The following is a 12,189-nucleotide window of genomic DNA, read 5'->3' as shown; positions in this document are numbered from 1 at the left end:
GGCGCGTCCGGAGCCTGTGCCCCGCAACGGGAGAGGCCACAACAGTGAGAGGCCCGCGTACCGCAAAAAAAAAAAAAAAAAAAAAAAAGAATAACTGGTTCTCATCATGAGAACCTAGCAACAGATTAAGATCCCGGAGAGCCTCATGAATCAAAAAAGGAATGGCTTTTGTGTTATGTAGGTTATATTCTAGTTATAACTGAGCTTCCATTTAACAGGGTAGTCTCTAACTCAAAGGTCTAAGGCTTAGCGCCATATAGGTACTAGAGATGCAAAGATGTGAAACCAAATGCTGGCCTTCAGAAAGTTAACGTACATTAAAAATAGAGACACCACACGGTTGAAAACTTGTAAATGCCGAATGGGAGTCTCACATAAACCTGCTACAGACTCCTGTTCCAGGGTAGGCACAATCTCACATAGGGCTGGATCCACCTTAGCGAAATGACTTGAACTGGGATATGAAGAAAAACTGACACAGTGTGAGAAGCAGGGTTTCTGAGGCTACCCTGACAAATTGCCAAAACGTTGGTGACTTAAAGCAACAGAAATTTATCCTCTAACAGTTCTGGAAGCCAGAAGTCCAAACTTAAGGCGTTAGCAGGGCTATGCTCCCTCCAGAGACTCTAAGGGAGAATGTGTTTGTCTTAACTTGGGTTGCAGTAACAAAATACCACAGACTGGGAGGGTAGTCCAAGATAAAGGTGCTGGTAGATTCGGTTCCTGGTGAGAACCTGCTCCCTGACCTGTAAACAGCTGCCTTCTCGCTGTCTGCTCTTCCTCCACGCCTAAGAGCAAGAAGCTCTGTCGTCTGTCCTCTTCTCATAAGGGCATTAATCCCAGGATGAAGGAACCACCCTCATGACCTCATCTGAACCTAACTATCCCCCAGAGGCCCCACCTCTAAATGTCATCATATTGGGGGTCAGGGCTTCAACATATGAACTGGGGTGGGGTGGGCACAGACACAAACATTCAGTCTATAATAGCGTTCCTTGCCCCTTCCAGTTTCTGGTGGTCTTGGCGTTCCTTGGCTTGTATTCCCATCACCCAGATCTCTGCCTCTGTCTTCACACACATCACCTTCTCCTCCATGTCTGTCTTCTCTCTGTGTGTTTCTTATAAGGACACTGGTCACTGAACTTGGGGCTGACCCGGATAATCCAGGATGTTCTCCTCATCTCAAGATTCTTAAATTAATTACATCTTTTACCAAATAAGGTAACCTTCACAGGTTCCAAGGACTAGGATGTAGATATATCTCTGGGGGTGGGGGGACCATTCAGCCTACTACACAGGGCAAGAGGGACCACTAGGCCAGAGACTGCCAGGAAAGTGACTCATCTGGAGTGAGAATAGAGAGGAGGTGATTTTGGTTGTGGTGGGAGCTTGTGTAGAAGAGCAGAGGGAGACACAGCTGGACTCGATGGTAGGGCCAGGGTATAGAGGACCTTAGAGAGATGTCAGATTATTACAGGGAAGTCTCCTGGTTTGCCTCTGTCCTACTTACACTGTCACTTCTCGGCCTTTAGTATCAATATTTTTTTTTTTCGCGGTACGCGGGCCTCTCACTGCTGTGGCCTCTCCCGTTGCGGAGCACAGGCTCTGGACGCGCAGGCTCAGCGGCCATGGCTCATGGGCCCAGCCGCTCCGTGGCATGTGGGATCTTCCCGGACCGGGACACGAACCCGTGTCCCCTGCATTGGCAGGCGGACTCTCAACCACTGTGCCACCAGGGAAGCCCAGTATCAATATTTTAATAGCATCACATCACTGAAGTAGACTCAGACTTTCCCCTCCCTGGGAAAGAACTGTTGAGTCACTTTGGTTCACATTTGCATCTATAGCTCCTAGAAAAACATCTAGTAACTGCAAAGCTAGTAAGTTGTGCTCTCACAAAAGCATCTGAATCGGTTCTGCCTTCTTGTATCCTGCACTATGGCCAATGCCAACCGTGAATAAATACACTGATTCTCTTAAGGTATCCATGTAGTTTCTATCAAACTAGTGTTTCTAAAACCCACCAAAATATATTTGCTCTGTGTGTTATTCTGGAATTGCAGAACAGTTTGGACGGATCAGTAACTGCCAGAAGTGTTTTAGGAGTCTGGTTTCTTGTGCTCTTCAGAGTGTGGAAGGCAGCCGTCATTTGTAGACATGCAAAGTGACAAGGAAACCCTGACGATTCAAATACATCATTTTAGCTGAAGTTTTCATTTCTTCCTGTATCAAATGTTTGTTTTTTTCTTTACAAGACCTACTCAGAGTAGAAATATATTGAGAATTGAGTGCTGGGTCTTTGCCCTTCCTACTTTCAGTGCATAATGTCACAACCATAGGTGTGACCAAAAGGTAGGCAGTAAGGAGAAGTAAAAGGCTCAGAAAGGGGGGCGGAATCTGAAAAACTAAGATGGAACTATATAGTTAATTATTTTTCTCTGTTGGAGCCACCAGAAAAATAACAGCTCTGGACAAACAGACCTGGGGGAGCCTTATGGCTGCTTCCCTCATCTGTGTTACTCTTGCCCCTGCATTCACAGAGTGTTGGCTTCTGGAGGTTTGTTTAAACAACGATCATTTGTACACAGGGCACGTGGAACTTGAATTAACTTCTAAAGAAGCTTTCTAGCATCTAAAGAAACCTAGTGTTCTTCAAATGGATAGCTGCCTGACCCCCTACCACTTCTTAGCTGTGTGACTCTAAACCGGCAGTTAATTGGGCCCTGTTTTCTTTCTAAAGCGTAGAAAAAATACAGACCTCGTTGGATTGTTTTGAGACTCCAAAGGAGAGTAGGAAAGGATCTTATGAGCTGTAAAGGTGCTATCAGATGCTTGTTAACTTCTAGAGTCCCTTGCTGACTCTTTTCAGAGCAGCCTAGACAGAAGCCAAGCCGTCTGCCTCTGCGCAGTGCCACCAGCCTCGCAGCTGAAAGGATGAAACAGGGAAGCAGTCACCGTGTGGTACTGCTTGAGGGCTCCTGGGACTCCTGCTTCTGGAAGGTGAATGGTTTATGTGCCAAACACTTACATAACGCTACGTGCTGGCTCTCTTCTAACTGAAGCAACTGTCACAACCTTATGTGACACAAGGCACAGGGGGATTAAGGACCTTGCCCAAGGTCAAACAGCTTATAAACAGCCCAAGATTTAAACTCAGGCTATCTGGCTCTCAAGCAACGTCATGCTCGTTGCCTTTTATTTTCTGTGACCATCATAGAACAATGTGACACAGTCATGCCATTCCCAAGCCACTCTTCCTTGACGGGTCTTTACTGTGGTGTTTATTCAGCCCATACTTACAAAAGGCAGCTGGTAAATCTCAGTGTCTAAAGACAGAATGAATTAAAAGAAATAAATGGAACTACATATTTTCAATACCCAGAGAGCTGAAATTATAAACACCTGAACATTATAGCTTTAATTCACTCTTCTTGGCAAATTCTCTCCCATTCAACTCCTGTGTCTTATGGGTTCTGGCAGCAAGCCCAGCCACCCTGGGCTCCCTGGAGTACAGCATAATCTAAGAGCCTGCATAAATAAATTCTCATCAGGTGACCCTGGGAGAGATCAAAGGCCACCTCAGATTGCCCCAGGGACAAGAGGGTGACAAGAATAAATTGCATAATTGTAATGGAGACTTACATAGCAATAGATCTCTCCATTTCAAATCCCCTGCAATAATGAGAGAAGCACTTGTTAATTATTTTGGAAGGATTCAGTTCCAGATTTCTAACTTACACAGCAAATTAAAAAAAAGAACGGAAGTCATGCTCTCTTTACAATCCACAGTCTTCCCAATCAGAGTTGATTTCTTATTTGTAGTGATGTGTTCAGCTGTCCTATCCTTAGTAGCTTCACATCTCCCTGCTCATGGTCTCTTAGTAATAGGTTCTCAATGGATATTGGCTGAAGAAATAAAAATTAGGGCATATAGAACTCTTTCAAAAAAGACAAAACCTATTCATTCATCTCTAGCACAATCTGGCTTCTGAAATGTGTTACTTTGAAAGTTCTAGGAAGGAAATGTAAGGGGCAGTGGGAAAAAGACAAGAGGAAATTACTCATATTTTACAGGTTTTGAAATAGCAATTCTCTCTCCCACTTAGACATCCCTTAACCTACTGAATATATGTATAGAGCTTTGTGAATTGCAGTCTTTCTACCTAGCAACCACATGCTTATTCATTCATTCATTTAATCCACACTTACCGAATGTCTACCATGTGCAGCCTAGGTACTCTGTATTTATTATTTCATTTAGTTTCCAAAAGGAAGCAAAATTATCTACATTTCACAGCTGAAGAACCAAGACTCAGAGGTTTTCTATAACATGACAAGGTCATCCAGCTAGTAAAAAGCAGAGCCAGTGTGAATACAGGTCAGTTAAAACAAAGACAGTCTTTACTTCTGTTCCATACTTTCCAACAGAGCAGTTTGTCTGGAGACCCCAGGTTTAGAAAGTATTTAGGGATTTCATCATTTGCCAGGAAAAACTCAATGGAGAGGTCTTTGTTCATTTTTTGAAATCCTCATATGTCTGTCACCAGAGTGAGGGAGCTGGGGAATTTGTGGCTTTTTGCCCCCATTCCCCACATGTACCTGCCCATGCATTTCAACCTGCCCCCGACAGAGGGATATTTGCTGCTGGTGTGCAGTAAATTCAGCCCAGTAATTTGCATCTGCCACGTGCAAAGCCCCGTGCCAGTGCTGTGAGAGCTCAAAAGATGTATAAATAGGACCCAGGACTCAAAGAACCACACACTCTTTCAAACCAATGAATTAATCAAGAGAGGAGAGAACAGGGCTGTGTTAGGCATGGCATTAGCCAAACTGAACATTCCCAAACAGAACATTTGTGAAGGCCTCTCTCAACTCCTGTCTGGTGCCTGGCAGAACTGGGGTACCCTCTTCCTCTGTTCCTATTTTCTCATGAACGGACTTAAACCAGACTTTCATGCCCACCACTCCAAGGAAACCACTCGGCAATGTCACCAATGACCTCCACAACCAACGGTCATTCTCAGCTTCACTTTATTTGACCTATCAAGCAGCCACTTAAAAATAAAGTATTGCAATTCACATAGACTGCATGTATGTTGGAAATGATCTACAGAGAGCATATATTATTTTTTATAAAAATAATAATAATAATTATTATTATTTTTTTATAAAAAAAAATAATAATTATTATTATTATTTTTTATAAAATAATAATAATAATTATTATTATTATTTTTTTGCAGTACGCGGGCCTCTCACTGCTGTGGCCTCTCCCATTGCGGAGCACAGGCTCCGGACACGCAGGCTCAGCAGCCATGGCTCATGGGCCCAGCCGCTCCGCGGCATATGGGATCTTCCCGGACCGGGGCACGAACCCGTGTCCCCTGCATCGGCAGGCGGACTCTCAACCACTGCGCCACCAGGGAAGCCCTATAAAAATTATTTTTAAAGGGCTAAAGCAATAAATGAAGAATCTTTTCAAGAAAATCGCAAAATTCAAAAGGGCAGAACAGTTTCATATGATTTAATCTAGCTAAAGGGGATAACTGAGCCAAAGCCTGGGATGGGGAGAAAAGTGAAGCAAAGACTGACTTAGAACACTACAAGGAATGGGGTGTGATGAAGACAGTCAGAAGGGACCAACAACCTACTCTCTGTGTAAGCTGGGTTCCTTTAGTTGGAGATTTCCTGCAAGGAGTATAGATTCCTATCTGGTAAAGGTGCTATATCTAAAGGATGGTCTATTTCAAAGAGATCTACTTCTTGTGCAGAGTATCAGGGTTCTTGAAACAAGGACATCTCACTTCTGGCTCCAGAATTCGCCAAAGTAAAGGGAGCTCTCATCAGTAATTGTTTCTTAAATTTACAGAGGACCTTTCTCCAATGAGCTTCAATGGCTTTTAGCCAGTGAAAATACTAAATTTTCTCTCACGACATCCCTGCAAAGGAAGCAGAAGATGGAGAACTGAGGTGAACTTCACTTGCCAGAAGTTCCTCCAACAGCAGAATATAAAGACTGTAGCAGCTTTCTCTTGATTGCAGCCCTCTAATATCACTAAGGGGTGACAAATGTGGCACCCATGCTGCCACTCACCCTGTGTAGTCCCATGAGCCGTTACTGAAAACATGGCACTCTTTCCCACTGAACCCAGACTCAACTGCAGAATCCTTCTCAACACAATGCTCTAAGTAGCTACTACCAATAGATAGGTGAATGCATGGGGAAAGGACATACAAGGACACTCATGCAAGGACAAAACCCAGCAGAACAGAATGGGATAAGAATTTAACGCCTGGGACTTCCCTGGTGGTGCAGTGGATAAGACTCCGCACCCCCAATGCAGGGGGTCCGGGTTCAATCCCTGGTCAGGGAACTAGATCCCACATGCATTCCGCAACTAAGAGTTTGTATGTCACAACTAAGGAGCCTACGTGCCTCAACTAAGGAGCCAGTGAGCCACAACTAAGGAGCCCACGTGCCACAACTAAGGAGATGCAAGCCACAACTAAGATCTCACATAACAAAATAAACAGACAAATAAATAAACGAATTTAACACTTTTTCCACTTGCTTTAGGTACAGGTTATGTCCTATGTTCAAGATATCAAATGTAGCTCATATATTAAACATTGTTACATTCTTCCCTAAAAGTACTTTGTTAATATGTATAAAGTAAGATACATTTTATTTTAAAGTATACATTCATATATACATTGTATAGTTTTGTGGACCTCTGTACAACACTAACAAGGTATGGGTAGGTACACGTATGATGCCTGCAAAAGTTTCTGGGGGCAAAAAGTAGAACTACTCACAATGAAAATTTAGGTTTTCCACACATAGGAATGAAATTCAAATTAATGTTAACTATAATAATAAAAATAAACGTTAATATTAACTCAGCACCTACTATGAGTCTGACCCTACATTATATGCTTTAGTTCTAATCCTCACAATAATCGTATGAGAAAAGAACTACTATTATTCCAATCTTATTGATGAGAAAACTGAGGCTTAGAGAGTTTAAGGTTACAGAATTAATTATTGAGTGGAACCAAGGTGGGAGAGTTCAAGCTCTAATCACTAGGCATACTTTCCTCCTAAAATTATCTTGATAAAATTATATTTAAAGGCTGTTTCCACATTGACAAAATGAGGCATAGTATATTTAAAATTTCAAAAGCCCTAGTATTTAAGTTAAAAGATGACAACACCCTTCTCCTTAGGTTTTCAAGGCTGTAAGTTGTAAACTTTGTCTTAAGTTCAATTTGTAGAAATGAAAAACACAGATCACACTTAACACCCAGGTCTCATCATTTTGTCCATTAAGGAAGCAAGTTCTTCTAACACAGATATTTGGAAAGGGGAGTATCCACACATAAATGAGGGCTTCTAGAGATTTACATGAGGAGGCTCTGGGATAGGAAAAACAAGTTCAAGTTCAGTTCAAGAAGCAAGGACAAGGGAAAATTCAGTGGGAGGAACTGAAAGAAAGCTAGTGTGGCTAGAGTACAGAGAACCAATGTCACCTGGCAATGGTGGATGAGAATTTAAACGAAAATGACTCCAGAAGACCAAGTCTTTCAGCCAAGGTTGTACCGTAAGTTTATGCATTTAGTGCCCCTTCCCTGTCACCTCACGAGCTCCAAACAGCAAAAATATATAAAAATATAAACATGTAGGGTTTTTTTTTGATATGTCTGTGTGATTTGGGAAAAAAAAAAAAAAAACAAGATTCAATATCTCACGGATAAGACACAAAATAGAAATGCAAAGGATACTGCAGACAGAGGCGTCCAGGAGTCCTACTTCAGTGGGCTAATGAAGCTACAAATATCCCCAGGAAAAGGCTGGGACCTGAGCTAGCTTATTGTTGGAAATCAGAGAATGTGGAGGGGGAAGCCCCACACCATGATGAAAGGAGGCTTTAAAAATCTGCCTATCCAGAGAGATGGTAGGATGCAGACAGTCTCACAACCAGGACCTGGCCATGCTGCACGCTGGCCTGATGGTGGCTCTTATATACTCCTGGTTGATGTGGAACAGAGGCCCCAGCTGCAAATATCAGACTTGGCTCTGGGCTGGGGTCATCAGAGGTAGGAAATAGGTAATAGAAAATCACAGGTGAGTGCAAAGAAAGGACACAGGGAAAGCAAGCTCAAGATGGCGCCCTTGGGGCTTCCCTGGTGGCGCAGTGGTTGCGCGTCCGCCTGCCGATGCAGGGGAGCCGGGTTCGCGCCCCGGTCTGGGAGGATCCCGCGTGCCGCGGAGCGGCTGGGCCCGTGGGCCATGGCCAATGAGCCTGCGCGTCCGGAGCCTGTGCCCCGCAACGGGAGAGGCCGCAACAGAGGGAGGCCCGCATACCACCAAAAAAAAAAAAAAAAAAAAAAAAAAAGATGGCGCCCTAAACTATAATTCCAAAGTATGTGAGAAAAACTAGCATTAAGGAAGATGGCCAATAAACTTAACATCAGACTTATCTCCTCCAGATGGAATGAATAGAACCTAAAAATGACTTTAATCTGGAGCTTTAAAAACAAGTAGGTTTTTGCACAGATTATCTTAATTGGTTATATTTGAACATTCCTCAAATTAAATAAATTACATAAATCTTGAAGTTTTAAATGGCGAACTTGTACTTTCCAGCAAAGTGACTAGAAACACAGCATGGTCGCTACATTTAGCATCCAAGAGACCCCTGGATACGGCTATGTTCCCTAAGAGCCATGAAGTAAGAACTTCCAAGGTCCCTGTACCTCTGCGGCACATTCAGAAACTAAAAGACAGTCTTGGGACAGTGTGTGATGTGGGATGGACATGGATTGGCAAGGTGGACAACACAGAGGGAAAAGCTGAGCCAGTCCTGCAACTGAACACCTTTCTTTGATAGAAGGATGGCAAAGTGGATTGAATAAGAAAATGGTTCCTGAAAATTAAACTTCGCCTTATAACTAGACTCAGGCTAAAGCTGGAATGAACTTATTAAATTCTCCATCTTCTCTGGCACAGAGGGAAAATAAGTGTTTATGTGTATAAAGCAACATTACATGCAAATCAAAGTGAGAGATCCTAAGTATAAAAGATGACCAATTGACAAATGAACGGCTGAATGACCAACCCATTCTAAGTCAGAAAAAAGGTGAGGCCTCAAGCACATTCCTCTTACTCTTTATGATGTAACCTCAAAAATAAAAGCTCTGTGAAAACCAAATCAATCAATTTCAAATAACACATCAAAAAAAAGTTTCTATGGTATTCAGTCCTAGAATTTCATTCATTGCACTGCTCCAGTTGCTATGGTGTTATAAGCACTGGCTGTTTGAATGAATCATGTGTTCTCCCTTCATCCAAGGAGGACATGGCAATAGATGCTACTAAATGCAAAGGGCTGGGGGAAGATCACATACTCGGCTCTAATCCCAACCAGACTTTTGGCTTAGGGAGAGAAACACCCCCGTGGAAAGCTGACGAAGTGGGTGAGATTAGCTACCCTCATGAAACTAGAACTCCCACAGAGCCATGATATGTTAGCCAAGGATTAACCTTAGTCATTTTTTTTTTTAATCCCAGAAGGAAGTGATAACAGTGATGAAAAAATTATTCTTCCTGACCCCTCAGGGGAGATCTTGGAGAGCTCCCCAAATGCCCCTATGGCAAAATCTAATTTGTCTAGAACTATAGATTCTAATGCCATGAAGCAGTATTGAGAGGTGGCAAGCTCCCTGTCCCAGGCAACATTGGAAGGGGAAGACCTGTGGTGATGCGTCATAAATGTGTGGACTTGCCTGAGGTGGGAGGCTGCTTGACTGTTGCTTCCAATCTGGAACCAAGGACTCAGAGCCAATTTAGGCCAGTGCGTCCCATGGAGGAAAGGCAATGCCAACACAGCCAGCAGACACTGAAAAGGCTCTGAGATCACTTCGGTTGTAAACCCACAGCTTTCGGGCAGCCCACTCTCTTTTGACTTAATTGAAGGTGAAAGAATTATAATAATTAATGTGCATTTACTGCCATGGATCTAAAACCAGCAAATTCTGCTAACAGAGATTTTTTTAGAAAGGAAATCAAGGAGCAACGTATAATTAGCTGAGAGTTATTTAGGAGTTAATTATTCAGTCCTTTGTTTCACTTCTTTCTTCTTCCTACTTGATCCCTTTTGACCACTTCTCTGTTGACTTGCTTCCCTTGCCTGTTAGAGAAGTAAAGCAGGTGAGACCCAAAGTTATAACGGGGCATTCTGTGGTTGGAATATGTCATAAAAGGTTTGGTAAAGTGAAGGAAGAAGAGGGTGGGAGGATATTATAATTACTGGAAAAGTTATTGTTAGCTTTTTTGTTTTGGTTAGTAGGGTATAAAGGAAAGTGTGGGCTCTGGAGTCAAACAATGAGCTTTGGTTTCTTGTTTCTGCCACTTAATAGACTAGCTATGTGTCCTTAGGCAGATAACTCAGTTGGTCTGACTCAGCTTCCTCACAGAGAAAACAGGAATATCAATAACTGTGTTGGAGGACAGCTGCAACGATTGAGTAAAATAATCCAAAGAGACAAATACATTTCTTCCCATCCAGTAGGCTCTCGAGCTGCATTATTAAAATTATCTAAAATTTACTCTTCTCAGATAATTAAGATATGACTAAAAGCAAATGCTCTTAAACTGAGAAGTAGGAGTTCCCAAGTAAATGTACAGATTTTAATCTGCAAACTTCTTGATTTAAATTTGCATCTTAAAATTTGTATTAAACTTTACCTGTCGACTTCCCTGCTTGGAAGAGCAACTACTTGTGCTCCTTGAAGGTGAGACCAATTTGGGGGATACCCCAAGGCTCTTCTCATCACTCATCATGAACAGCGGGTCCTTGGCCCTGATGTAGTCAAAATGCCATAGAAGACAGTGGAGCAGAGAGTATGGAAGTCCAACACAAGCAGGTGGCTCAGCTTTTATCCAATATGTTTTAAAAGCATTTTGGATGACCCAGAGGAAATCCCTAAAACAAAAAGAAAAGAATTAGAGAGAAGGTACAAGGCATCAGGTATCATCTATAATTAGCACTGATTGCCCACAAGTGGTTTATCTACACTACAGATTACAGAGCCAGATGGTTACTCACATCAGGGGCTGTGAAGGAAAAGACACATTATACCTATCTCTTATTGGAAATTATGTATAGGCGGTTTTTCGTGTAACTTTGCAATATAATAGGCTTAAGAACGTGAGTAAGAAAATTTGAGTCCAGACACATAAAAAATCTGTACTATAAAAACCATCCCAAACCACGAGATACCACTTCATACCAACCCTGATAGATACAATCAAAAAACTGAAAAATAACAAGTGTTGGAAGAAACTGCAACCTTTAGGCATTGCTGCTAGGAATGCAAAATGGTGTAGCCGTAGTTAAAACCAGTTTGGCAGTTTTTAAAAAGTTAAACATAGAATTACGATATGATTCAGCAACTCCACTCCTCGGTATATACCCGAAAGAACTGAAAACAAGTATTCTAACAAAAACTTGTACACGAATGTTCACTGCAATGCTATTTATTCACAATAGTCAAAGGTAGAAACAACCCAAATGTCCATCAACTGATGCATGGATAAATTACATATGGTATATTCTACGGTCTGGATGTTTACACCTCCCCCCTAACCGCCACCTCCACCCAAATTCATATGTTGAAATCCTAATGCCCAATGATATAGTATTAGGAGGTGGGGCCTTTGGGAGGTGTTAGGTCCTGAGGGCAGAGCCCTCATGAATGGCATTACTGCCCTTATGAAAGAGACCCCAGAGCTTCCTGGCCCCTCCCACCATGGGAGGGTACTGTGATAAGCCTGCCACCCGAAGAGGGTCCTCTGACCATGCTGGCATACTCATCTTGGACTTCTAGCCTCCAGCACTGTGAGGAATAAATTTCTGTTGCTTATAAGCCACCCAGACTGTGATATTTTGTTATAGCAGCCCAAACAGACTAAAACAGCATATTCACACAGTGGATTATTATTCACTTCTGTTATACATGCTATAACATAAATGAACCTTGGAAACATTATGCTAAATGAAAGAAGCCAGACACAAAAAAACCACAGTGTTATGTTTCTATTTATTTATTTATTTTTTTTTGCGGTACGCGGGCCTCTCACTGTTGTGGCCTCTCCCGCTGCGGAGCACAGGCTCCGGACGCACAGGC

The 12,189-nt window shown here is 42.5% G+C and overlaps 1 protein-coding gene across 5 annotated transcripts in view; it reads right to left on the bottom strand.

Annotated features, from left to right (window-relative positions):
- Positions 1-12,189, bottom strand: part of OSBPL3 (oxysterol binding protein like 3) — a 206,945-nt gene that overhangs the window by 83,568 nt on the left and 111,188 nt on the right. For 2 of the 5 annotated variants that reach the window (XM_024128501.3, XM_055084953.1), the window contains one exon: positions 10,748-10,985. The exons of 2 other annotated variants lie outside the window; for them this stretch is intronic. In XM_024128501.3, coding sequence (XP_023984269.1) covers positions 10,748-10,843 — 96 coding nt within the window. In that variant the 5' untranslated portion in view covers positions 10,844-10,985. Of the gene's footprint in view, positions 1-10,747; positions 10,986-12,189 lie in introns of those variants that run through there. One more of the 5 variants, XM_028489968.2, reaches the window with a different exon arrangement.

The sequence above is a fragment of the Physeter macrocephalus genome, chromosome 5 (assembly GCF_002837175.3).
Source record: "Physeter macrocephalus isolate SW-GA chromosome 5, ASM283717v5, whole genome shotgun sequence".
Lineage (NCBI taxonomy): Eukaryota > Metazoa > Chordata > Mammalia > Artiodactyla > Physeteridae > Physeter > Physeter macrocephalus.
The sequence above is the reverse complement of the archived record's forward strand: the minus strand, read 5'-3'. Positions and strand labels throughout refer to the sequence as shown.